The sequence below is a fragment of the Manacus candei genome, unplaced genomic scaffold (genome assembly GCF_025592945.1).
Source record: "Manacus candei isolate 608988 ecotype Guabito, Panama unplaced genomic scaffold, ASM2559294v1 h1tg000071l, whole genome shotgun sequence".
NCBI lineage: Eukaryota > Metazoa > Chordata > Aves > Passeriformes > Pipridae > Manacus > Manacus candei.
The window spans coordinates 5,195,403-5,222,543 of record NW_026138119.1 but is presented as its reverse complement, the minus strand read 5'-3'; the positions used below and the strand labels follow the sequence as shown (position 1 = coordinate 5,222,543).

Genomic DNA, 27,141 nt, shown 5'->3' with positions numbered 1-27,141 from the left:
ACCTCCTCCTGCTCGGCTTTATCTCAGCCAAGAGCTGCCTGCACACTGCAGGCAACGGGAGAGCAGCCGAGGAGTTCACCACAGCCACCCTTCCCAGGTTCCTACATTAGCATAACAATTACAGCCCCAGAGGCTGTAATGAGAATACAGGCTTTAAAAAACATACTACAATTTAACGGAGAAATTAATAGTGTAGCAAATTGTAACGCTCAGCGCCTCGGCTGCCTGTCTTGAGCGACAGCTGTGTGTGCAGCCTTGGCACGGTTGTGATTTCCAGACTTTCCTCTGCATTTGGCCATCATTTCAACATCTACAATTCCAGTTTCCTGGGGAAAGAGCCTGCAGGGCACCATTCCTGCTGCCATTTACCCAAAAACATGGTATGTTTTTGTGTCTGTTGCGTTTCTCTGGAGCCATGCAATGTATTGACACTAAAATGCTGTGCAATATGAAGTTAATTTATAGTGGTCATAGCCAGTAGGGCTGGTACAGTTCAAGTCTCAGAGTGTTTTGGGCTATAAATCTTGATTTTTGAGGGCTTTCTTATTTAGTCCTATATATGGCTCAGCTATCAAAGCAGTTGCAGTGGTAAATGCCAGTGCTGGGCACTTGCTGTGACCCGCAGTGATACCAGGGGCGAAGCAAGAGCAGCTCACTCCCATCTTGTCAAGCTTAAAGGAGCTTCAGGAACACCCTGGCTGGTGAGCTGGAAGCTGAGGAGCACCATTTAAAGCTGCTCAGAGTCTTGAGATCATACCCACATGTAAAACTGCTGTAATCTGAGATGAGGGTGATGCCTGGGAAGCTGGGGATGTCCCCAGAACTAGCTGATGTGTTCCTGTGTTTGTGGTTGTTGCACCAGGATGTTGAACTCACTCTGCTGGCATTTTTTTTTTCAAATCCTCTCAAAAAGCAGCTATTTTGGTGGCTCTCAGTGCCAGTGGTGACCACAGCTTGTCTGATGGAGCAGCCAGCACTGATGCCAATAATTCCTTTGGCTCTTTTTCTGACTGAGTCAGATCACTCAAGCATTAACCTTAAAATAGCAACTATTTTTGCAGTTGTTATAATTAATCTTCTGTGTGTGTATGTTCTTTCCCCATCCCAGGCTCTGAGGCTTCGCCACTCCCCTGCTGACCCACTCCCTGCTTTGGCACAAGAAAGCTCTTAGCAAAACTTGGCTTTTCCACAAAAAGAAAGCACAAAGTACAGGCTGTGTGTGCTCTGCTTTGTGAGTTCACAGCCAGGCAAAAGCTGTTTGCCTTTGCTGTTGGTGTCTGCAGTCACAGATTCCTCACTCATGTGGTCTTGGTTTTGGAGCATCTTCTTCATCTGATTTTGGGTGGGTGGATGTGGAAGGGGGATGTTCACAAGCTGACGGGTCTGGGAGTGACAGAGATGGCCACAGAGATGACAGTGATGGGTAGATGGATGTGTGGGGTTTAGTGATGCAGCAGGAAAAAGGGGGTTGGTGAAGTCTGAAGCCTGAGTAGACCCTGTGTGGAGCCTCATCCAGCCCTGGGAAGTGGAGGAGAAAGGCAGGGGATGGGCTGAGCCTGGACACTACTTACTCCATCCTCAATTTGCTGCCCCACAAACAGCTCCAGCCGTGCCCAAGGTGGGGTTCAGACAGCCCTGTGCTTGGGCTGTGTTACACCACTGATTTTTCAGGTCACAGCACAGCAGTGAGGGGGATGAAGGAGGACAAAAACAACCTTTTGCGAGGAAGCACAGAGAGTAAGAACACTCAGTCAGGGAAATGCACCTCGCTGCTTGGATGCAGTGCTATTCCCACGAGGCAACTGCAATCCTGAGAATTAAATCAGGAAGGATGCGTTGGGGAAAACCCCCGTGATGGCGTCTGAGGGTGCTGATTAAATGTGTGTGCTGTGGTTGAGCCCACGTGGAACAAAAGGCTGCGTGGCTGAGCCTGACAGACTTTGCTGTGTCCTGGGGGGAAAAGAACTCGGGGGTTTTATTAAACATTTTCAAGTAAATACCCAGGGAAGGAAAAGCTTCCTGCAGACACACACTCGGCTGCGCAGCCCACGCAGCTCCCAGCTTTTACAGTCAGTGCGTGGAGCATCCTCAGATCCCATCCCAACCTCCAGCGCTGGCGTGGCAGGAGAGGTAAAAGCCTCCCTTTTAGCAGGACCCCGCTCTGACCGCAGCAGCGACAGCAAATATCGCCCAGGGGATGATCATTTCCATGGCAGCGCGTTGCAATCCGGTGAGCAGACAGCGGGCGCACCGCGAGCGGCACACGCTGTTGCCTAATCAAAAAACCAGCCCGGGGCAGGGCTGGGCAGGCTCTGAGCTCGTCCTGCAGCCGCTGGTGGTGAAGGGATGCGAGCACTGCCCGAGGTCTGCCTTGGAAGAGAGCGCCAGGGGGATTTATAAAGCAAAAGTTCCCTCAGGAGCTGGCCCTGTATTTTTTCTCTCTGAGCAAACAACCCAACTCCTTCCCCGGCACACTGACCACACTCAGCTGGACGTGATTGTCTTGTGCCCCGTCACTGTTTAGATTTCAATCCCATCAGCCCCAGGAGTCTTTCCGGGCTAGGGCTGTGTTTCTCTGGCTGTAGAAATGTCACTTTATCCCAGAAAAGGCCACTGGTGTTGTTATTTAAACAATAATAGGGTTAAAGCTAATAATTAGGAAGCGAAAGTGACTGGCTTGCACAGTTTCCGATTACTTTTCTCCTCTCCTCTGTGTGATCTGAGCTCTCTCCTCAGCATTCCCCGTGGTGGAGGCAGGGTAGAGTTTTAAATAGAATTAAATCCCTTTAACATCAGTTTTGCAGCAGCTTGTGCTAAAATGCCTGTGCTGTGCAGGGCAGGTTTGGGACCTCGCTGGTCCCCCTAGTTGGGAGCAGGACAGGTTGTGCTCTGCACACATCAGGACACGCCTGCTGCGACACAGTTACAGCCCAGGGACCACAGAGGAAGGGAAACACTGCAAAATGTGGTGTTTTGCTGATGGGCAGCAAAGAAGGGTTTGCACAGGGCGTTTTGCAGCACAAACTGGAATCTGCTGAGGCCTGTGCTGGAGTCACGGGCAGGCCTTTGTCCCTAAAAGCTCTGCAAATGTTAGAAGTGGCTGGGAGGGGGTTGGAGGGAAGGCAGGAGCCTCACAGAGCTCCCACTGCCACGTGTTGCCAGTCCCCCATTGCTCAGTGCTGTCCCTCCAGCTCGCCCCCAGGGTGTGCCGCTGCTGGGACACGGTGATGGTGTTTTTATACCCTTCTGCCATAACGAGCTCGTTTGTGTGAGGCTGGGGAACAGAAGAGGATGTGTTTCAGAAACATCCACTTGGGGAACGTATCCCTGGAGAAGTGAGTGTCAGGCAACATTTGGCTGGTTAAAAACAATAAAGGTGGGGAGAGCAGCGCTGTGTCAGCTGCACTTCCCTGTCCCCTCTGCAAATGCCCTCAGTAAGTGTTGTGTTGGGCCCTCTGCAGCCTTGCAGACAGGTTTTACTGTATCCAGGCACAGATTTTCCCCCTCCTTGGCTGCTACCACAGCAGTCCAGGCATGCCTGGGCAGCTCCAGCAGGGCCCTCATTGCAACACAGGCGGGAAGAAAACTGTATTTATCGTGTGCATCGGTACAGCTAATGACTGCACAGACACAGAGAGCTTTTGTGGAGGCATAAAGCCCTGCATGGGTTTGAGGTGGTGGAAAAGCTGGGTGCCACGGCTTTTAGCTCTTCTATGGTTTCCTGGTTGCACCACAAACCTGCTGTAGGTTTAATCTGTGGGCTTTTTGAAGCCATTGAATTTGGTCTCTCTATATGCACGTTGCAGAGAGTGAGTGAAGGCTCATAGGAGCCCTGGGCTGAGAGAACTGTAGTCACAGAATGGTTTGGCTTGGAAAAGATCTTAACCTCCTTCCACCCCCCCTGTCATGGGCAGGGACACCTTCCACTACACCAGGTTGTTCAGAGCCCCATCTAACCTGGCCTTGAACACTTCCAGGGCTGGGGCAACCACAGTTTCTCTGGGCAACCTGTGCCAGGGCCTCACAGGGAAGAATTTCTTCCTAATATCTAATCTAGACCTGCCTTCTTTCAGTTTGAAGCCATTCCTCCTTGTCCTGTCATTCCACGCCTTTGTCCAAAGTCCCTCTCCAACTCTCTTGTAGCCCCTTTATGCACTGAAAGGGGCTCTAAGGTCTTCCCAGAGCCTTCTCTTCCGCAGTCTGAACACCCACAGTTCTCTCAGCCTGAATATCCTGAGCTGGAAGGGACCCACAAGGATCCAATTCCTCCAAGTCATGAGCAGACCCCTCTTCACCTGGGGCACGAAGGGGTCGGAAGGTGCTTCTACAGCTGGAGGTATTGCTGTCCCACCAAGGTCACCCCCGCGCTCCGAGCTCAGCCTCGCTCCATCCTCCGTGTTCCCACCGCCAGCTCCCGGATCCCCTCTCTCCTCACCCCTCAGCTGCCCATCACCCCCCCGGGGCAGCGCCCCGACCCCCAGCGCCCCCCCAGTCCTTCTCTCCGGCTGATCCCGCTGATCCCCGCGGAGCGGCTCGGGGCGGGGGCCGCTCTGGAATCCCCCTCCCTCCATGGGGAGCGGCGGGGCCGTGCCGGAATTCCTTCCTCTCTCCCCCCCGCCCCATCGCGCTCCCCATCCCGCTCCCGCAGCGCGGGGCGGGGCGCGCCGCCCCCCACCCGCCCCTCCGCGCCCCCGCGGCCGCTCCGCGCCCGGCGGCGGAGGGCGGGGAGGGCGCGTTGTAGCCGGGGACACGCACACGGACACGCTCACGGACACGCACACGGACACGCACACGGACACGCACACGCAAGGCGGCCCCGCAGCGCGGCTCTGCGGCCGAGCCCCGCCAACAAAGACCCCTCTCCGCCGCCCCCTCCGCCGGCCGCGCCGCCGCCCCCCGCGGGATGTAGCCGGGCCGGGAGCCCCGCCGAGGCAGCGGCCCCGCCGCTCCGAGCCCCGCAGCGAGGCCGGGAGGCGGCGGGCTCAGAGGCGCTGCCGCCACCATGGGCAAATCCAACAGCAAGTTGAAGCCTGAAGTTGTGGAGGAGCTGACCAGGAAAACGTACTGTGAGTGCCCCCGGGGGGCTCGCCGGGGGGATGCCGGGGGTGCGGGGGGGGTCCGCGGTGCCGCCGCTCCCCCCGGGTCGGCGCCGCGGCGAAGCGGCGGCTCCTGCGGGGCCGCTCCCGGGGAGGGCGCAGGCTCGGCCGGGCTTTGTTGGAAGAATTCAGGGATTGGCTTGGGAGGAGGAAAAAACCCATAAGGCAGCGGAGACACGGAGAGGGGCAGCGAGCCAGGGGAACGCGCCGTTTTCTTACAAAAAACCATCCTCCGTGGCCTATTTCTGAGCCTCCGGGAACGGCGGGGCCAGGGCCGCATCCTGCCCGCCCGCGGCGCCCACCGGAGCATCGCGCCCTCGCTCGCCGGCCCCCCGCCCATGCCCCGAGCATCCTTCCCCCGGGCTGCCCGGCCCCCGGTACCCAGGGCCCGCCGCGGGGATTGTCCTCCTCGGAGCCAGGCAGCAGCTCCCGGAGCGGGGAGCTGAGCGTCTGGGTGGCTTCCAAAGTTTGGGTGCGTTAGTTGTAGGGGTTCCCTTTGTTATTGCGCTCTGAAGTGAAGAGACCCACACCGGCGAGTTCGGTATTTTTCTGAGTAGCTCAGTGTCGGTTTAATAACCTGATTTTCTAAGCGAGTGGCTTTCCCGTCTGGACCTCCACGTTAATCTTATTAACGTGGCTGGTGCCTGAGCCGTCCAGTTTTAGCAAAATCAGGGTTGTTTTTTTTTTTTCCCGAAGGATGCACAAAGGAAACAAAGGCTTTGGTGGCTCAAGTTTGCCTCCCCGCTTGCAGGTCGCAGATATTCCCTTAACGTGCAGCAGACCTGCGAGCTCTCCCCGCTGTCATTGCTGCAGTCCCACGGCAGCGCTTACCCAAAAAGGCAATAGATTAGGATGCAGCAAGTTCTCCCATATGGAGAAGAGGCAATACTGGTGCATTGCACAACCCTACACGCGGGGTTGCTCTCTGCCGTGGCAGAGCAGGCAGGAGGAGGGCAGATTGCGGTGGGGGCATGTCCTCGTAGCCAGAGAGGGTGTGATGGTTGGGGTACCCCAGCTGGGCTTCCTCAAAGCGCTCAGGGAGAAGAAATAGTGAGAAAGAGGCAGTGCTGGCTGGGCACAGCCCCTGTCTGGAGCTGGAGCTGGAGCTGAGCCCTGGGTTTTGGTGTCCTCACTGCAGCTGTCACCCACAGCAAGTGCAGCCACACCGGGCCAGGTACAGTTATTGCTGTGCTGCAATTGCAGCCACTGTGATGATCTGATCTCTGGTGGAGAGGGATCTGGGGACAGCCAGCCCCAGCACAGCCTGGTCTGCTGGTGATCTCCTGCGTGCTGGGATTTCTGCACCCTTGGGGTGGCTCCTCTCTGGGCCAGGAAGGTGCAGTCGATGTGGGGCACATTGGCAGTGATGTCCCTTGTCTTACCTGCACCCAAACACAGTGCTGCTGAAACCATCATCTGTAGGCACAGGGATGTTTCTTCGCTGGATGAGACCAGCAGAGAGTCACTGCCTTTTGCATCACTTCATTCCCAACTTCCTGCTCCTTTCTTTCGGGTACCCTCCTCTTTCCACTGCACCCTTTCCAAGAAAGATTATGGTTCTCCCATCTCTCCCTTGGTGAGTTCCCAGCCTGCCTGTGGGTTTGCCTGCCTGCTCTGGACCTCTCACTGCCTCTTTGCCAAGGTGCAACAGACCCATGTACCTGTGCAGGTGAGGCAGCAGCACCTGGCAGCCATACCACGAGGCAGCACATGGCTCTTGGCATGGCCAGAGCCTGGTGCAGCATCCCAACGTGCTCCAGCAGCGTGTGGCTGGTGGTGTGGTGCCTGTCAGGGAGAGCCGTCGCTAATTCCAGGCTCTGTTTGTTGATCTCTGCTCATTCCACCTCTCGTCTCTGGGATTAATTACTTTTGCTGAGCGTTTCTGCCCCTTTTCAACAGCTGTCAAGGCGAGTGTGCATTCCCTTGTCTGGCAAAGCACTTCACAGGGCCCTCCCAGGCACGGCTGAGAGCCTCTGATTTATCTTCAGACCTCGGGAGATTGGAAAGATATTAATTTCCTTCTGTGTTTTGGGGAATCCAGGCAGAGGAGAGGCAGGTAGGAGGGCAGGGCCGTGCTGAGTACGGCGGGAGGGACTGATCAGACCCCCGTGCTGTGGCTGTTGGAACAGCCGGAGCAGGGGATAATCATACCCACAAATCCATGGAATATTCAAGAATTTCTGTGGGCCTGCTTGGGAAAGGTTTTGCTCCACAGCACGGTGGTATTTCGGCACCTTTCTGTCAGATGCTGGTGACCATCCTAAGAGCATCCCTGGCCTGTGGTGCCCATCCCATGTTCTGGCTGCCACGTTACTGAGCAGGTGCCATCCCTGCCTCGTGCATGGTGCTGCTTCTGCTGCTGCTACAGCACATCTGGGCAGATGTCTCTGGGAGCCTGAAGCTGGCAGGTAATGATGGGGACCCGCTTTTATCCCAGGGAGGTTCCCGTGGCAGCGTGAGCCGTGGCTGTGGTATGTGAAGGGCTTCTCCCACGCTAGGATTTCCTCCCATTGCATCATTTTCTGTTCGTGTGATTGCCACACAAAACGAAGCAAGTAACAAAAAGCCCCTTCTCGGTTCTGCAGGATCAGAGGGATGGGGAGATGTCACCCCCCCTCTCCCCACCCCATGCAGCTTTTCTGCACATTTATCTCATCCATGGGACACTGCAGTCCGTGCTGGTGTCTCCTCAGTGGCATTCCAGTGCCTGGTGGCTTCCTGTGTCCCCTCTCCCCCCTGGGACTTCCATCTCCTATTTATGGTGTTTCACCGGTCATAGCAATCCTGGGACAAGCAGGTGGTGGGAACAGCCAGGAGAGAGAAGTCTGGGATGTTTCATGTGCCAGGACAATTGTAGGCAAGGTGGTTGAGCCGAGGATGCTGCAGAGCTGCCGTCAGCGGCCTCTGTGAGCGGGGAGAAATGTTTTACTGCGTGTATGCAGAGCAGGTTGTCCCAGGCCCTGCTGGGAACCGGACATGGAGAGGCAGGAGCCTGGAAACCTTGTCTCTTGGCTCCTCTCCCCACTCTGCTCCTGACTTACAGTGCTGGGGGCCAGATTTTAATGGCATTTGGACACCTAAAGGCAGAGAAGGACATCTGAGGGCTTCTTTGAAGTGCTGGCTGCCCAGGTTCTGTTGGTTTGGACCCATCACCATGTGCACTTCTGCATCCCCAGGCACCTGAGTGCTCAGGAATACCTGGCAGTGCCAAGCTCACCCATCTGCCAGGTGCTGGAGCAGCGCTGGTGGGGAGAACCAGGCTGAGGGGTGAGGATTTAACCCTCCTCAGAGGCCAGGTTGGTGCCACACAGGAGCATGCAGGAGAAGCCAATGCCTAGGGAGACTAATACTGAATAATAAATTATGCAATTCTTTGTACTTCTATGCATCCTTTCATCCAAAAGCCCTCAAAGTGCTTTATAATAATTAATTTATTAATCTTCCTCCTGCCTCGTTGGGGTAGCTCAGAGTTGCAGTTTTGTGTTGTGTCCCTCGAGGTGGTAACTCCTGAGACTTGAAGGAACCACCATCCTCCCTGGATCACGTCTGACAACCCCTCTTCTACAGGGATTTAAACCTGAGCTTAGCTTGGGCCAAGTGCTCAGAGCTGAGGGCCACGGTGGGACTTGGGATTGTGCTTAAGAGCCTTGTGGGGCCATTCAGAGGGTTCTGCTAAGCTGGAGATTTATGAAGGTCCTGGGGTATGGCTGCAACCTGCATAAAGTGTGTAAAGTGCACATGTGGGTGCACAGCATGTGTCCTAGGTGGAAATGGCTTGGCATGGACTCCTGGGAGAGAAATTGGGAGAGAAATACAGAGCCAAGTGTCCCTTCTTGCAGCAGCGCTCCCAGGCCAGCCCAGCCACAGCACTGGCAAACCTTGAAATCATGAAGCAGACTTAACAATGTGAGGTTGTTTCAGAAAAGCATCTTAGCCCTTTTTTTTTTTTTTAATATTTTTGGGGAAGATTGGCTTTCAGGGTTCCCTTAGCACTGCCCATGTGCAGAACTAACACTGTATTATTTTTGATGCCAGCTGCAATAGCTGAGCAATCCATCACGCTCGGAGCCCTGTCGGTGCAGCAGCATCACTGCTGGGGCTGGGTTGGGATCAGGGGGATGGTCCTGGTGCTCTGGAGGCCACGGTGGGACTCCAGTGAAGGTGTGGGAGCCACGGCAAGGGTGCCAAAACGGCACCCAGGCTGCAGAGAGGGTGCGGGGAGAGGAAGATGCTCTTTTCCCAGGAACCATGTCCCACCCACTGTGATCTATTTTGTGGATTTTTAAACTCACTCCGGCATCATCATTTTCTGCTCTTTTACAATAAGCCACAAAATTGGCTCTGTTGCTCGACAGTAATGCAGGGAATTAATGGGCATTAGTTTAAGAGCAAATGATAAACATATTGATTTGTAGTTACGGGGGTACGTGGTGGCGGGTGGAATTCTGTGGGAAAGGAAAGGAAATTCTACGATAGCAGCAGTTTTCAGCCAGGAAAATCACTCGGTTCCTCGCTGGGGGAACCAGGCTGGGGCTTTACTCCGTCGTGCCGCCCCTGTGCCGGGGAAATGTGCTGCTGGGGTGGTGGGCAGGAGCAGAGGAGGGACCTCAGTAGCTCCCCACTGCTGCTGGTTTATTTTTAGCCTCCAAAGTGTTTGGCCCCAGGCACTGGGTTTCTCTGCCAGGTTGGTTCGTGTTGAAATCCCGCCTGTTGCTCATCCAGCAGAAAGTGGGGTGAGCTGGCCAGGTGGCTACGGACCCGTTATCCCTCAGTGGCAATGCTGGGGGGAATATTCACAGTGATGGGTGACTTTTAACAGGGGATGGAGTGACCGGACAAAGGGGAATGGCTTCAGACTGAGAGAGGGCAGGGTTAGGTTGGATATTGGGAAGAAATTCCTGATGGTGAGGATGGTGAGGCCCTGGCACAGGTTGCCCAGAGGAGCTGTGGCTGCCCCATCTCTGGAAGCGTTCAAGGCCAGGTTGGACAGGGCTTGGGGTCCCAAGGCAGGACGATGGGCAGGATATGCCAGAGGGATGCCCAGGGGCTGGCGTTTGGTTTTGCTCTGTTTTTACTGCAGCCACATGTAACCCAGAGCTGTGAAGGTGGTGGTTGTGGTTCATGTTCACTGCAAGTTTGATGGGGACCTGCTGTGCTGCCTTCAGAGGGCTGTGACAGTCTGGAGCCATCTCCAGCCCCTTCCCCAAGGAGACCCCGACCTGATCCCAGTGAATCTCACGACTGGGCACCCCATGTGCGCGCGGACCTGGGATCCCGTAGGTCGATAAAAGCAAAGCAAGTTTTGGGGTGTCAAAAGCAAATTTTGAGGAGTCCCTGCGATCCCTGGGAGTTGCTTGCAGTGCTGGGGCGGGAAGGTGGGGACGTGACCGAGGGCCCTGAGGGTTCCCTCTGCGGCAGAGCGGAGCAGCCGTCCCCGCCGGCCGCGCTCGCGCCGCTGCCGCTCCGGCATCAGAAGAATCACATTTCATTTATCCCCTGACATGTTAATGGATCTGCTTAACCACTCTCCTGACCTTTGCTGCTGCCGCTATAATTAAGGTTGTGAAACAAGAAGCTCTGAAGGCATCAAAGGAAGCGGCTGCTTCAGGGAGGAGCCTGCGGATGCGCTCGCTCTGTTATCGGGGTGACATCTGTGGGGTTGCTTTGATTCTCTCTCCCCTCCTTGTTCTCCTGGGAGCTGGATGGCAAGGGGAGCCAGGGTTCGTGCCCTGGGCAGGGGTGGCCATGGGGTGCTCAGCCCAGGACAGGGTGTGTCGCTCTCATCTCCATTGCTGTGGGTTCCTCAGCCTGGTGGTGCCAGCACAGGGCTCTCTCCTCACAGCTCCGGCACGTTCTCTCTTCAAGGCATGTTTTTGCTTTCCAACTGGAAGGAGGGCTGCCTGTGCTTTGTACACTGCTTCAGCCACCTGTATTTCTCCAGCATCTTCTGATGGATGGCCGGACCACGTGGAGCTGCTCTGGATGTTGGTGTTACCCCTTGGTGAGCTCTGGTTCCTGCAATAAAGACCAGGAGGGTGGCAGAGATGGCCCTGCTGTCAGTGAGGCTTTGCCAGGAGAATCCTTCTGACTTTCCTGAAAGCAGGGAGCAATGGCTGGGCTGGAGAGGCTTCCCTTCTCCTCCAGAGGGGAGTTTTCTCCTCTGCCTGGGGCAGGAATCACTCTGTGGGTTTGGGACAGCACACTGGAGTGCAAGGCCATGCTGAAATCCCTGTGGCCAAGGGATGGATTGAGCAGGGGGCAGGAAGCAGCTGGGCAGTTCCATGCCTGTTCCATGCCTGTTCCCAGCAATACTGGGGATGCTCAGCTCCACCAGGGCATTGCTGCACTGGCTCATGGGGAAGCCGGGATTAAATCCAGCCTGGGATAGACCTGTCACAGCCACCAGTTCCTGCTGTGGGGGTGCTCCAATCTGATTCATTAATTTCCAAATGAAGGCACCGTCCTTTGCCCTTCCTCTGCTGCCTTTGCTGCAAAGAGCAACTGCTGCTTTTTCCCTAAACCCAATTTCCAAAGCCTAATGTCGGGCCCTTAAATATTTAATAAAGTCTAAAAAGGATTTCAACTGCATATTGGCTTTCCTGTTGGTACCGGCCCCGGGGGAGATGAGAACAGAACTGCTCATGGACCTGTTTATCCAGTCTGGGAGCAAGACAGACCACTAATGGTGAGGAAGTGCCAAACGCACAGGCAGCGCTCCCGCGTATCGCTCCGTGTCTCCGTGACAAATGACACCAATAACACTGTTGGGCTCCTGAACCCGCCACAGTGCTGGCAATGTGTGTGTCTGATGGGGAGAGAAGTCAGATTTGGCGAGCTGGGATGGGGATGTCCTGCTCCAACAGGTAGGCAGCTCCAGCTGTGTGGGTGACAACGCGGTGGGGCTGCTCCCACCTCCCTTTGGGATGTTGGAGGGATGGATACCTGCATGAGGACACTCCAGCCCGTGGGTGATGTGTCTGGGAACAGGGATGAGCACGGGGCTGAGATGGGGTGGTTTGGGCAAGGTGCAGCTGGTCATCTCTGGGAGCAAAAGAAAATGTCATCGGGCAGGTTCCTGCCGTGATTGTTTTCTGGTGCCAGGGTTTAATGCCTCTTTCCCAGAGCTGTCCCTGTGCCACCCAGAAGCAGGAGCAAAGCCCAGCCTGGGCAGTCTGATGGCCCTAGAGCTGGAGCTGAGCCCTGACACAGGGCACGGGATTGTCTGCTCTGTAATGGTTAACCAGGACATTGTTATGGAGTTCAGCCTGGGTCAGTGTTTGCAGGTGTGAAGTCTGCACAGAGTACCTGCTGTACCAAGCCCAGTGGTCACTCTGAGGGGACTTCTACAGGGGTGTTTGTTCAGACTGTGATGCTGAGCCCGAATCTGTCTCCCAGGGGCTGGAGTGAAATCGGAGCGAGCGCACGCACACGCTGCCGAGCCGGGCGGGAGGGAGCTCGTAGCTCGTAATTGGTCAATATTAACATTGTGATGATGTTGAAAGTGGAGTTCGTATCAGAGTTATATTCAGAAAATTCTTAAATATGTGTTTCCCAGAGGCAAGGGGCGGAGTGTGTTGGGCATAAATTGCAGGGTGTGCGGGGCTCACCCTGGAGCACCCTGGTATTTTACGCATGAGGGACCGATTAGCGCACGCATGAGCACCCCCGTCATTTCCTCATCCGTGCCCAATGAGTTCACGCATGAGCACCCAATTAATACACAGATGAGCGCACAATTAATTTACATGTGAGCACCCGGTTGATTTATGCATGGCTGCCCAGTTAATTCATGCTGGACTGCACGCTTTTCCGTGCATGAGTGCCCTGGCAGCTGATGCATGAGTGCCCAGTTAATTGGTGCATGTGCCTCCAACCAGTTCATGCCTGAGTGTCCAATTAATTTATGCATGAGCACCTGATCCACTCACACCTGAGTGCCCAATTAGTACATGCACAAGTGTGTTATCTACTAATTACACTAATTTACACATGAGTGCCCAATTAGTTCACGCAGGAGTGCCCAGCGAGTTGACGTGACTGCTCAATTAATCCGTGCATGAGCGCCCCAGAAATTCATGAATACCACAAAAAATTGATGCATGAGCCCCCAGCTGGCTCGTGCATGAGAGCCCCTTTCACTCACGCCTCAGCACCCTGGCAGTTCATGCATGAGCACCCAATTAGTTCACCTAGAAGCACCCACATAATTTATGCATGAGTGTCCAATTAGTCCATGCATGATTTCCTGGTGTATTTTTGCATGAGTGCCCATCTGGCTCAGCTGTGGGTGCCCAGTTAGTGCAGGCCTAACTGCCTCAGTCCTTCATGCCTGAGCACACACTTTGCTCATGCAGGAGCACCCACTGCACACATGTGGGTGCCCAATTTCCCATTGTCTTGGGGCCGTGTTGAGCATCCACGGCAGGTTTAGGCAGCCTCAAACCCAGTGGGAGCCCAGCTTAGGGTGATGAGCTGGCTCCCCCAGCCTGGGATGCCCAGGAACCTGTGAGGACCCTGTGAAAGAGAAGCAGATCCTGCCAAGACTCAGTGGGTGGTGCTGGACCAGTCGACTGTGGGTTGGCAGCAGAGCCCATGACCCGGCAGAGCTGGAGTGCCCTGTGGCAGTGAGGGAAGCCACTTTGTGGCTGGAAATAATTAACTGGTTTCCTGATAAGGTGGTGGTGGCCATTGCCCTCGTGGGGCTAGAACATCATGTCACCTCATGAATCCCACTGTGGCCGGGGGTCCCTGAAGCATTTTGAATTTGGCCACCTCCTGCCCTCCTTCCTGCTGCCCCGGTCCTGCCACGGTCCAGCGAGCAGTGAGCTCCCCTGCAGCAGGGACACGGATGGGGATTTGCAGTCCCGGGTCCCTCCTCTCCTCGCTGCCTGGAAAACACAAATTAACAGGCTTCAGCACTGATTAACCAGAGCTGATTCTTGCTGCAGTGGCAGCTGGGTGGTGGGAGGAGAGGGGGCACGGGAAGGGCGGGTGGTGACGGAGCTGTCAGTCCTCGCCTGTGCCGCTGGGATTGATGGAGAGGTGGGGGGAGAGGGTTGGGGGGGTTTGGGTACCGGTAGCTGGGAGGAGGGTGCCAGGGGCTGCTTGGAAGCTCTGCCCCTCTGTGCTCTGTGAGATGTGCAGCCCAAACCCTCCTGCCAGCTGAGGCGGGAGCAGGAGCGGACCGACCAGTGCCGCCAAGGGCAGCGAGGGCCCGTGGCCGCAGTTTGGCCGTGCGGGGCAGCTCCTGAGCTGCTCTGGGTGCCTGTCCCCACTGCCTGTCCCTGTCCCCACTGCCTGCCCTGCCTGCGGTGTGAACCCCTCGCTCGGCGATTCCCCGTTCTTTGCCAGGAGCAGCAGGAACAGCGATGTGCTGTCACTGCTGTCGCTGCTGCCGTGCGGTGATGTTCCTACGGGGCCGGCGTCTGCGGCGCGTAGCCCGGGGCTCCCGGCTCGGCGTTGCCTCTTCCAGCGCTGCGGTTCATAACGAATGCTAATACCCTGCCTTTATTTAGCGCCTTTCATCCCCAAGGATCCCGGGGCACGCTGCTGCTAACAAGCTGCTACGTGTGCTATTTATAGCCCTCCCCACAGCGGCTGCGGGAGCGGCGGTCCCTGGGGCACGGCACGGCAGCTGAGCCCAGCTCAGACCCGGCTTAGCCGGAGCTCGGCTCTGCTCCGCTGCGATGCTGCAGTGGGGCTGCTGGGGGTCACCCCCTCGTCCTTGTGCGCCGGGGGCACACCTGGCTGAGGTTTGTATCGCTGCAAATTGATGTGTATCGGCTCAGCATCGCGCCGTAATCGATGCCGGGGGAGGGAAATGCAGCAGCCGCCGCTGCCACACGGGTACTTTCTGTGAGCTTGGCTGGGCTCTGCGTGCCGGGGAGCTGCAGAGCGTGGATCCGGGTGAGTGGAGGGACAGCCCTGCCTCTCTGTGTGTCCCCTGTTCCCAGCCTCAGGACAGGTGACTCAGTCACACACTCAATGGTGTGTCCCCCAGGGCTTCCCTGTCTGCAGGTCCAGCTGCCGGGCTGGGCATTAGCATCCCTAATCGGTGCCGCTGGCTGTCACACCCGGCAAGGTCGGAGTGGCTGGGAAGGGACAATCATGAAGTCATCATCTGTCCCAGATCCGTAGCAGCAGACACAGGGAGGCAGGTACAGCTCAGGCCCCGCTCACCTGGCCACAGCCACGCTGGATCAGGGCTGGGGTGTTTCCCTGCACTGGGAACACTCTACCCCTGTGGAGAGGGGAGCTTTGGTGGCAGATTTGGAGGGCTGCTCCCAGAGGTGGGTGGTTTTCCAAGGGCTGGGAGATGAGGCTGTGCTCCCACCCCAGGGCAAACCCCACAGCTTCCTCCGCACCCGGAGGACAGGCACTGGTACCTGTGTGCTGGAGGAGGGATGGGGCTCTGCGTGGCTCCATTCCAGGATGCACATTAACAAATCCCTCCTCGGGAGCCCCGTGCTGATTTTCAGGCTGGCACCTGAGTGGTTTCCTCCGTCGGAAAAGCCTCTCCTGGGAGCATCACACATCCCTCCTGCGGCACGAGGGGAGCTGGCTCCATCCCTCCCTCCCGCCTCAACCCGAGCGTATCATTACCAGCATTTCTCCTGCACTAAAAAAAGCACAAATTTCTTAATTGTTTCCTGCTGGAGTTGAAAGGCAGCTCCCGGGCCCAAAATAGCACGTTGGGGGAAACGCAGTCGAACAAGAGAGAGCAGAAGGCGATCTGCCTGGAGGAGCTGAGCCGAGCCCTGACTGCAGCCTCAGGCTGCTGCTTTGGCTCCTTTCACCTGCCCCAAGGGCTGCCCGAAGTCCTGCTGTTCACCCTCCTCCTCCTCCTTCCACCTGCCCTTCGTGGTGCCTGCTTGGGCTTGACTGGGGCTGCGGAGCTGGTGCCTGGGGATTCTCGAGGTGGGGGTCGTGGCCAGTGTGTTGATGCTTGTAGGGAATGTGTGCAGAGAAGCCCATTTCTGTAAGATGTCACTCAGCATCTCTCTTTTGGAAGGATGCTTCCATGCAACCCTTTTTTTGGGATGGGGAAATCCCTTGGGACTGGCATGACTGTTGTTTTAGCCCACCCCAGCTCAGCTGCTGGATGCAGCATATCCTTTCTGGCTCCCTTCTGACAGGAGACCTCTATCCTTTCCCCTGTCTGCTCTTCTGCCAAAACAAACAACTCTCCAAATCCCTCCTGCGGTGCAGCCAAAGCCCTTGGTGTCCTTCATCCCAGGTGCCAAGCATCCCTGTGCCTGCCCCACCTCTTGTGGGGTGTGGCTGCCCAGATACCCCATGGTGGTACTGCGGGTGCTGCTGCCCTGTGCCAACTCCCTGGGGAGTCTGGGGTAGCCCTTCCTGGGAGAACTGCAGGCTCTGTCCCTCCAGCAACCCCTGAGCTGGGATGGAGGGACCCCCAATGCATGGGGACAGCCTTGGGCACAGAAATTGCTGCCCACAGGGATGCTGGAGCCAGCACCCGGCACGTGGCGAGGGGGGCCCTCTCATCTGCACTCTGCACCTTCTGCCAGGCACGTTACAAATCTTCCTGATGGAAAATTGCTTTTTTTATTTTTTTTTTTTGCCATCCAAGGTAATTGGCATCTGTTGATGTGTCTTGGGTCTCTATTTTTATCAGCCGTTTGCACATTGACATCTCCGCGCGCCTCATTATCCCCGCGCCTTTCAGACCTGTGGCTTTCCTATCATTAGTTAGATGCACGATGCAAAAGAAATGACTAATGAGGTTGTTCCCCCCCTGTGCCCACCCCCTGGCACGGGGCTCCCTGCTGGCATTCTGGCCAGGCACTGCTCCTGCAGTGGGACAAGCAGGGACGGGTGCCAGGCCCCTGCCCTGGCATCCCGCATCCCATCAGAGCCTTTCCTCTGCTGAGGACATTTGCCATCTCAGCAGCTGTCCCTGGGCTGGGGGCACTCAGGATTGCCAATGTTTGCTGTTTTCTAACTCGTACTTTGTTGGGGTTTCTCCAGAGCCTGGTGAAGCTTCCCAGGGCCCTGGGATGGGTCTGATGATGTTTCTCCAAGTGGGTCAGAGGCAGCTGGTACCTGGGGGGATGCCAGCTCTGGGGCTTTGCCCATGCCCATGTTCAGTATGTCAGGGCCAGGCATGTTCCTTCCCTGAGCTAACTCCGAGCAGATGTTTTGGCAGATGTTTCCAGGGATGTTTTAGCTCTGGGGAGGTGGGAGGGCAGGGCCAGTACTGTCCCTGCGTGGTCCACAGTATCTTGCAGTGATGGTGCTGCACTCTCCTGGCAGGGACCAAAATATTTTGAGGAGCTCCCTTAGTTTCAGGGCTGGAGTGTCCCCAGCACCTGCAGCCTTGGCCCCGCTGACCACCTGGGGTGGCCCAGGCTGTGCCTCAAAAGCAGCCACTGGCATGTGGGGAACACATGGCAGCATGTGGAAAAAGTGAACCCCGGGGTATTCCCTAGGGAATTGACTGATGGGAGCCCTGGGGCATCCTCCCTGGGAATTCACTGATGGGAGCCCTGGGACATCCTCCCTGGGAATTCACTGATGGGAGCCCTGGGACATCCTCCCTGGGAATTCACTGATGGGAGCCCCAGAACATCCTCCCAGGGAAGTCACCGATGGGAGCCCCAAGGCATTCCCCTGGGAAGTCACTGGCAGAAGAGCAGAGGAACAGCTGTCACAGCAAAAGCACTAAATTCCTGTCTCTTTTTTTCCTCTTTTCTCCTATTTTCTTTTACAGTCACAGAGAAGGAGGTGCAGCAGTGGTGAGTGTCCTCTGTGGTGGTGAGCTGGCAGGGGTTTGGGGATGTGGGCGAGGGGAGGGGAGCTGATGGCACTCAGCCACCCTGCTAGCTGGGCAGAGGTGGGGGGTGCAGGAGGCATGGGCAGGGTGCAGGTGTTACCTCATAGGAAAAAGAGGGTTCAAAAAAGGTACAGAGAAAAGAAAATAGAGGTTTTTTTCCTTGCACACCTCATGCCTGGTGAAGCTTGACTGCTGCAGCTCTTGGCCCTTCCCTCCCCATATGGGTGGCATGGGGACATGGGGACTGTCCAGCTGGTGGCCAAGGCCTTGGCTGCAGGAGGCTGGTGCTGTCCCAGCAGGTCCCCATTTGCAGCAGGGCCCACAGAAGCTGGCAGGGGTAAGATCCATGGTTTCCTGCTGGCAGCATGCTCTCACCCCATCCCCTGCGCCCCACCGAACACAGCGCCCTAGAAAAGCCACTGCTTCCCTTTCATCTCCCTATCCCACCAGTCAAGGTTTGCTTTCTTTATCTCTTTCTCTCATCCTTCCCCCCACCCGATGAGTCATAGCTGCAGCAGCGTGGAAAAGATGTCACAGGCACTTCGGTTTCCCACCTCGCCACCCCCTTCCCCTCCTCCCCCAGCCCTCGTCCCGCTGCCACGGGAGCCTGACAGATCTGGGCGATGTGTTGCATAATGTTCACGTACCCCACGTGGTCCCCGTGTGCTCCCTGCATGCTCCCTGCACCCACAGGTGCCACACCCTCCAGGGTGGCACTTCACGGCACCCAGGTCCCCAGAGCTGGGACCAAGGGCTTTTTTGAGGTGTTTAAGCATTGATGGGTTTTGGAGATGCCACCTGAGGACACAGTAACCCCGCTGTGCCCCCCCAGTTCCCCCGAGCAGCTTTCACTTGGGGTTGTGCAAAAATCATATCCTGAGTTGGAAGGGACACACAAGGATCATCAAAGTCCAGCTCCTGCATATCCCAAGAATCCCACCATGTGCCTGAGAGCATTGTCCAAATGCTTCTTGACTTCTGGCAGGCTCAGTGCCATGACCACTTCCTTGGGGAGCCTGTTCTGGTGCCCAAACACTCTCACAGAACCTCAGCTGCCATTGTGCCATTGTTTTTCACCAGAGCATGGCTGCAACACGGGGTTGCTGTCAATCCTCTCTGGGCAGGGGGTCCCTGTCCCCTCCCAGCTCCTGGGCACCGTTCAACACAAGCCTGGTTGTGGCTCTGTTGCCACTTGTGGGCTGGCAGCAGGTTGGAGCAGTGGGCACTGCTCGGTGTCACCAGTGCCACTCGCTGCTTGTCCCCACTGCCACCCTCGCTGTGCTGCCCACAGGGACCTCATCCCACAGGGCTGGGAGGCTGCGGGTGGGTGATGGGAGTGACACAGGGAGCACCTGGGGACCTTCCCAGCTCCAGCCCACTGCAGCACTGGGAAGAGCCTCATCCCAGCTTCCCAGGGCTCAGCGGGGAGATCCTCCTGGTGCCCATGCTCTGTCCTCCCTCCACAGGTACAAGGGCTTTATCAAGGACTGTCCCAGTGGGCAGCTCGATGCCGCTGGCTTCCAGAAGATCTACAAGCAGTTCTTCCCCTTTGGCGACCCGACCAAATTCGCCACCTTTGTCTTCAATGTCTTTGATGAGAACAAAGTAAGTGTGGGATCCGGGGGGCGCAGTCCGGGGGAGTCAGGGCTGTGTCTGTGGTGGTGGTGAGATGGGTTTGGAGCACGGCTGTGCAGCACCAGAGGAGCAAAATATTCCAGTGCTTCCTGGGGCATGAAATGGAAGCGGCGCAGCTGGAGCGAGTGAGCCCCCACGCTTATTTTAGTCGAGGAGAGTCACGTGGGGAAAGGCGATGAAGTGGCAAAGCAAGAGAGGAGAAACGAGATGTTTTGGTGCTGCTGACAAAAGCCCAGCCTTGCAGTGCCCCCACATTCCAGAGCTGCTCCTGCAGGGATGCTCGCTGGCGGGCCGGGCACCAGCGGCCAGATCACGCTGCTGGAGAGAGATGTGCATCGCTCCTCCCTCCCCGTTGCCTCCTTGGATGTGCCCCCTCGGAGGGCACATGTGGGCAGGGAGGGCTTTGCTGGACAGGGGTGGCAGCAGCACCCTCACCCCCTCCTTCCCTTCCCCAGGACGGGAGAATCGAGTTTTCGGAGTTCATCCAGGCGCTGTCAGTCACCTCCCGGGGGACGCTGGACGAGAAGCTGAGGTGTAAGTGTTCCCCATGGGATACTGGTGGGCTCAGCCCCACGAGGGCGCTGGGGGATGTCACGTGGGGGTGACAGGCTGCGGTCCCAGCACCTCGGTGTTGCTCTGGCTTGCAGGGGCGTTCAAGCTGTACGACTTGGACAACGACGGGTACATCACGAGGAACGAGATGCTGGACATTGTGGATGCGATTTATCAGATGGTGGTGAGTGGGGTGTGGGGGGGTGAGTGGGTTGAGCAGCCTCTGGGGGTCCCTGCTGGGCTGGAGCTTGGCTCTCTGGGAATGTGGAAACACCTCCAGTTCCCTCTTTGGCTTTTTTCGATGGGGGATTTTGGCCATCGTGGCCAGGACAGGGTCTGGGTCTGACTGCTGTGTGTGGTTCTGGTGCCAACACCGTCCCCTTGCACTCTGTCCTGATGTCAGGGGTGTTGGGGGGACAAAACTCGTGTCCTTGCCTGGGGACTCCTTCCAGGCAGGGCACAGGTGGGTGTGTGACCGGGCCCTGTCCTGCTGCTGCAGGGAAACACAGTGGAGCTTCCTGAGGAGGAGAACACACCGGAGAAGAGGGTGGATCGGATTTTTGCCATGATGGACAAGGTGAGGATGCTTGAGGGCTTTTTCCCTGGGGCCAAGGGATTCAGGAGGTGCTTTGGGCCCCTTGCCTGCATCTCGGCTCTTGCAGGTGCCTCCTTCCCTCATCAATACAAGGTCTCAGCTGCCACCAGGATTGCTGTCAGACCCCCCCCACATCCTCCAGAGATCCCTGTATCCATTTCAGGGTCCCCAAGGTGGCACTGCCCCATCCATGGCACTCCTCCCTGGCTGCAGGCATGGGTGGCTCGATGGGGAAACCAAGGCTGTGGCAGTGGGGAGGACCCGGGGGGCTGTGTGGGATGGTGTGGGTGCTGCCAGGGTGCTCGGTGCCGAGGTCACTCAGCTGGGCCAAAGTGGTGCTGTAACAGGAGTGTTTTTCCAGAATGCAGATGGGAAGCTGACGCTGCAGGAATTTCAGGAGGGCTCCAAGGCCGACCCCTCCATCGTGCAGGCGCTCTCCCTCTATGACGGGCTCGTATAGTCCCGGGGCCAAGCGGCGGTGAGTGCGGGGTGGGGGGCCGGGGGTGCCCCATGTCCCACCTCCCTGGTGCCATTCCCATCTTTCCTGGCTGATTCTCCTCTGCTGAAGCATCAAAACATGGGCATCCCCCTCAGATCCAGAAGGGGGGGATGTCTGCCCCATTCTGATGGGTTTCTCCCAGTCCCTCCCATCCCACAGAGCACCCCCAGACCACATCCCATGGGGGTGGCAGCGTTTGCCTGTGGCACAGCTCATGCTCTCACCAACAGATTTGGCTGCAGAGGAGGCAGGGAGGCAGCTGGCATGCTGGGGGCATGGGGATGCTCCAGAAAGATATTAAATTAAATGTTTTATTTATATTATATCTTATCATATTATGCTCTGGAGCTGGCGGCGTTGGAGACTCTGTGGTTCACGGCATTCCACAAATGCTGGGCAGAGCACACCATGGGCCTTTATGTACCCCATGGGGCCAGGTAGAGGTGTCTCGTGGGGTGATTTTGTTCATCCCAGTCCAGTCGGCGCCCAGCCGTGGGGGGTGAGGTGTTTTTTAACCTCACTGGAGTTCTGACCTCTTCAAAATCTCCCCTGTGTTTCCTGCTTTGCCTTTCCAGCTGCGCTGCTGTCTCGCGAGGTGGCCACGGGGATTTCTGCCCATCCTTCTCACCCCGTTTCCCTTCTCTCCACCCTCTCCTGCAGATGCCTGGGGGAAGACGCTCTCCGTGCCATCCGACCACCGCCGCGCGAAGCTTGCCTGTCCCTCTCGGCCTTCCTTTCTGTTCCGCGAGCAAAGGATGCCCTCGCAGCGCGAGCTCACTCCCCCTCTCTGCACTCTGAACCAGCCGCTGCCATTCGCCAACTTCTGCTTTTTCCAAAAAAAAAAAAAAACAACCCCACGCCAGACCCTGGTCTGAGCGGCAGCGAACGCCCAAGACTTCAGGGCCGGGGGAACGGGTCGAGCGTCGCCGAAGGCAGAGCTCCCCCCCCCGGCCTCCTTGCTCCCCTTTTGCTCCCCTTTTCCTACGTTTTTGGATGGGACTGCGGATGTGCCGGCGCGGTCCTCTCCTGGGAACCAGCCGGCTGGAGACGGAGCCCAAAGGTACCGGGGGGCTGCACACCCCGGGGTGCTGCCTGTGCGGGGCAGCCGGGGAGCCGAGGCACCGACAGCGATGGGGAACAGAGTCCTGGCGTCACCCACGATGCCGCTGGCAGCCCGGCCCGGCTCACTAGGAATATATATTATATTATTATTATTTTTTTTATTTTTTTTTTTTTTTTTGGTGAGACAGTATTGTGCTTTTTCGGTTTGGTTCTTTTTTTTTTTATTTTTTTTTTTTCCCCCCTTTGGTGGAAAAAAAAGTGAGGCTTTTTTTTTTTATATGCCTGTCTCGGCGATCGATATCCTTATTTATTTGTTGTAAATGTTGCTGCTGTGTTTCGTCTCTCGTGTGTGTGTGTATGTGTGTGTGTGTGTGTGTCCACCCACCCAGGTGAGGATTTGTAAGGTTTACATGCTCGTACACTATTGCGGGGACCCGGGAGCCTGCAATAACAGTGAAGCCAAAAATCTGCCTTCCACTTTCTCCTCCCACCCCCCCCAATATCCCAAGCTCCGTGGGCTGGCTGCTCTTTGGAGGGGATGCTGTAGCTTCTTTTCCTCTTCCTGTTCCCTGTTGCCTGCATTTTTCTGTTCACCCTTCCCTTTGGGAGCTCAGTGAGGACTCGCTCAGCCCAGCAGACTGAGCTGCTCCATCTCTCAGTCAGGAAGGGCGAGGAAACCACTGGGCACCAGAGCATCCCTAGTTCCTTCCTTAATTTCCATTTTCTCGCTGCATGAAAAAGTATTAATGGAGCCCAGAGCTGGGTTTTGCATTCCAACAGATTCCTTTGCTATTTTCTGCTTTGCCAACGGTGGGAAGGTCTGTTTGGTGATGGCTGTGAATCAGCCCATGTGCCAGTGGGGCTGGTGGAGCAGAGGGGGTGCATTGCTCCGACTTGCTCCTTCCCTCCATCCCAGCTGGGGCCATGTCACAGAGGGATAGGAATATGCACCCGGATGTGGGACACACAAATGTGGGGCTGGCCATGAGAGGTGCTTGTATAGCCTCTCTGTCACCCACCACCACTCCAGGATGTGCCCTCGGCTCAGCCCCACTGGCACACACACTGTGGGACACAGTTGGCATCTCTGCTGGAGAATGAGCGTTGGGTGGGTGCTGCCACAGCTCAGTTTCCACCTGCCTTGGCCCCTGCCCCAGGGAAGGAGAGATGTGCATCCCCTTGGGAGCAAAGTGCAAGATGCCTGTGGGACCCCTAAAGCCAACCCTGGGGGGCTCACCCTTCCGCCCCCGTCCAGCTGATGGTGGCAGCATCTTTCTGCCCAGCCGTATCCCAGAATGTCTGCAGCTCCTGTGGCCAAGCCTAGCTGGGGGACTGTCCCCATGGCAGTGGGAGGTGACAGCTGGATGTGGAGGACAGCCTCACAGGTGTCTCATGATGCAGCAGAAAAGGCAGTGCCTCGGTGTTCCCTGAATGCTCCTGGCACAGCAGGGACAGACGCCCCAGCCAAGGGGTGCTGGTCCTTTGCTGTGCAGCCCTGCTCCCGAGTTTCAGGGCCATGTGCTTATGGTACTTTCTGATGCCCATAAAAAAACCACCTTTCCCCGTCCCCAAGGAGACCAACCTCAAATCCACGTGCAATATTTCTGCCTCTTCTGCAGTTCCTGCCCCCGAGGGTGCCCATGTTTTATTGTGTGGGAATCATGGAGGGTGTCACTTCGCTGCCTCCCATGGAAACTCCTTTTCCTCGATGCTTTGTGGCCAAAATGCAACTCTCTGGGGTAGACCTTTGCAGTGCCTCCAACTTGTTGAATGCTCATCTGCCTGACGGGTCCCTTCCCGGTGCCAGTGGATGTTCCCAATGAATGTGACACTGCTGTAATCGCCTCCACTGACAAATGAAGGACCCCGTGACGTTTGACACAGCTCCCGGGCAAAGCCAAACCTCATTTGCTTTGACACTTTACCCTGAAAAGCTTTCAGTTTTCAGAGGACCTGTCATGAGTTGAGCTCCATCAGTGCTCCCTGGGGAGTCAGCCCTGCCAGGGTGCTCATCATGCTGAGTGTCCCTGAGCAAAGTCTTTTGGCTCCAGAATCCGCCCCTGCTGCTGTGGATTTGGGACCCTGGCTTGGTTGCTTCCAGTCTCCCTTTGGTGAGCACAGGGGGCCCCCAACTCCTCCTGAACACCACCAGAATCTGCAGCATCCCAGTCCTGCTGAAAATAAGGCTTGGAGCATCTTGTGTTTGGGAATGTTGGCCTTAAGCTTCTCGTGCCTCAGTTTCCCCATCAGTGAAATGGCCGGGGTGAGCTGTCCCCCTCTGGAAAGTGGTTCAACGCCTGTCCCCTGGCAAGCATGAGTGCTGGATATAGCTCATGGCTGCGGCCATGAGGGCTTGGCAGGACCCACCAAACATCAGGCACGTGTGGAACGCCGGGAGTGGTGCACGAACTGCCAGGGTGGAGTTCACATCAACGAATAATTAAGTCCAGTCTCTGTTTTGCACCTGCCCATGACAAAAAGCAAACGGCCCACAAGCCCTGGTTTGTTTCTGTTCCTGCTCGGGTTCCTGGTGTCTGTCCAAAACAGAGCCCTGGCGATGGGAAGGGGACCCGAAGCACAGCCAGGCAGAGGCGCAGGTCCCGCCCCGGTGACTGCAGCGTGTCCCCCCCTGCTCATTTGTCCCTGTCGGTGTTGCCCCATGAAATGCCATGTCTGTACTTTCTTTTCATTTTTCTGTCCATGTGCTGACTGTTGCTGCTTTGTACCCGTCTTTCCTTGAGCTCTGGGGCTGGGCTGGGCTGAGCTGTTTCCCCCAGGAGCAAGGATGTGGGAGAAGGCTCTGGGGGCAGATTCCCCCCTCCCTCTCCTCACAAACCAGGACCCAAGAGAGAGAGAAGCAAAGGGTTTTTCCTCTGGAGCAGCCTGTTAATTAATGTTATTTATAACGAGATCTTGCAGCCCCCAAGAGCGCTCTCCCCTGGGTTGGTGAAATGGGGTGTTTGATTATGGGGAACCCCAGACCCTGTTTGTGCCAGGTACCAGTTGCATCTCACCCACATGTGCAGAAGCAGGTGCCTGTTGGTGCTCCCTGTGCCATCAGGACACTGCATCCTCGTGGGATGGGGGGGCTGAGGCTGTGGGACCCCCATCTCAGAGCCACTGCTCCTCAGTGGGCAGGGATGCAGGTGACCGGCTGCCCAGGGGGTGGAAAGTTCTTGGGGTCTGGGGACTGGCTTCAAAGCAGGGCCAGGCATGGCATGGGGGCAGCTGAAATCACTGGCAGAGCTGCCCTCTTCCCACGTGCTTAGGGTCAGGGGGGATTTGGATGGGATGGGGAGGTGACCCACAGCCAGCTTTCTGTCCCCTATCACCTCCAAGGAGGAGATTTGGGGCATTTAGTGAGGGCATCAGCCACCCCTCCTTCCCGAGGGCATTGGAGGGGAGGGATCTGGCTGGGGCAGGAATGAGAGCTAGGGACAAAGGAGGGAGCTGGTGACCCTGGTCTCAGTGCACAGTTTGGGGTACAGCAGTTTTGGGGTCTCAGTTGCCGGCCCTACAGGAAAGCCATCCTTCCCTTCTCTCTCTGCTCCTGTGGCCACCTCTGGGCTGGGTGCCGTGTCCTGTGGGTGGGACCCCAGCCCCACCAGTGGGACCCCTGCCTGGGGGGTGGCTGAGCCCTGGGCTGAGAAGCAGCAGCTCCAGCAAAGAGCCTTGTTTGTGAAGATGAAGCCTGTGTGTGCGTCCGTGCCGGTGTCTCGGCTTGCATGCCCCGCTGCCTTGTCTTGAGATGAATTCAAGAGCAAACCAAGCAAAAGAAACAGTTTAAAAACAAAAAGAAAACAAAACGAAACCCAGGAACTTTGTGACAGTGGAAATAAAAGCTTAATGACAGTAACAAAATGGCTGTGGTTCGTGATGTGCTGGGGTGGAGGGTCATGGCAGCCCCTGGGCACCCAGAAGGGCTGGGAGCTGGGCTGGGGGGTACAACCATTCAGTGCCTGGAGCACGGGGCTGTGGTGACACCAGCAGTGAGCAGGGCCAGCGGGTAAACCAGCACAGCTGTAAATAGTGATGCTCTGAGCCCTGTGACCAGGCACTGTGCCCACATCTGTGATGAGCTGGGAGGTCTCAACTTCAGGCATGTCAGGGGCCCTTCACCTGGGTATCACTTCTCTTTCCACCTCCTTTTACCCAGACACAGTTTTCCCTCTGCCAGGTCCCATCCTGCCACAGTGTCTGCATCCCTTCTTCCTGTTTCCTTTCCCACACTTGCAGCCAGGTGCCCACTGGTGCCATCCCTGTCTCTTCCTCGTCGAGGCAGCAGGCTGGGAGCTGTCGGGTCGCTTTTGGCACACAGTGGCTGCAGAGGAAACTGGATGTGAATATCCCATCGTTGTGCCCCATGTCCCAGACCGGAGGTGCCCCTCGGCAGCCCCCCCTGCCACTGGCAGAGCTCCCAGGGGGGCTCCCAGCCTGGACTGGGCTTTTCACGTGTGGTGGGATCCCGTGTGTCATTCTGAGCTGCCAAGTCTTCTGGAAACGAGCACTGCAAGGCCTCCCTGCCAGCCCATCTCTGTTGTGTTTGCTCTCCTAACGAGGCTGACTAATTGTTTTCAGGAGGCCAGAGGGGATGCCCTAATGGTCTGAACAAGGGGGCTGTGTTTGCACAGGGGGTTTTGTCCAGAGGTGCCTTGTGCCAGCCCATGGTGGGGGCAGCCGGGGATTTCTCCCCTGTGCCAGGGAGTGGGCGAGGATGGGCACGGGCTCCAAACCACGGTGCTTGCTCAGAGGCTGTGCCTTAACCCCCCCAGCAAGGAAAGGGTTAAAGCCCAGCTAGCACAGGTGCTCCTGGGAGTGGGAGCACTGGTGATTGTGGGAAGGGCTGGCTGGGATTAATTTGTTGATGGGGAGAAGCTGTTGGGGTTTCTTTGTGCCAGGAGTGTTG

At 56.8% G+C, this 27,141-nt stretch overlaps 1 protein-coding gene across 1 annotated transcript; it reads left to right on the top strand.

Annotated features, from left to right (window-relative positions):
- The first annotated feature begins 4,682 nt into the window (after positions 1 to 4,682).
- NCS1 (neuronal calcium sensor 1) lies at positions 4,683 to 26,096 on the top strand. The gene is made up of 8 exons (XM_051807461.1): positions 4,683 to 5,066; positions 17,830 to 17,854; positions 19,359 to 19,497; positions 19,983 to 20,061; positions 20,175 to 20,263; positions 20,579 to 20,656; positions 21,036 to 21,152; positions 21,834 to 26,096. Exons 1-7 carry the CDS (start codon positions 5,003 to 5,005, stop codon positions 21,132 to 21,134), a joined length of 573 nt encoding a protein of 190 aa, XP_051663421.1. The 5' UTR covers positions 4,683 to 5,002; the 3' UTR covers positions 21,135 to 21,152; positions 21,834 to 26,096.
- Positions 26,097 to 27,141: the final 1,045 nt, after the last annotated feature.

What these genes read in the sequence shown, in the direction of transcription:
- NCS1 (XM_051807461.1), top strand. Translation starts at nt 5,003, where the DNA reads ATGGGCAAATCCAACAGCAAGTTGAAGCCTGAAGTTGTGGAGGAGCTG. An exon ending in ATGTCTTTGATGAGAACAAA is followed by an intron (nt 19,498 to 19,982) that starts GTAAGTGTGGGA and finishes TCCCTTCCCCAG; the next exon opens with GACGGGAGAATCGAGTTTTC. An exon ending in TTTTTGCCATGATGGACAAG is followed by an intron (nt 20,657 to 21,035) that starts GTGAGGATGCTT and finishes GTGTTTTTCCAG; the next exon opens with AATGCAGATGGGAAGCTGAC.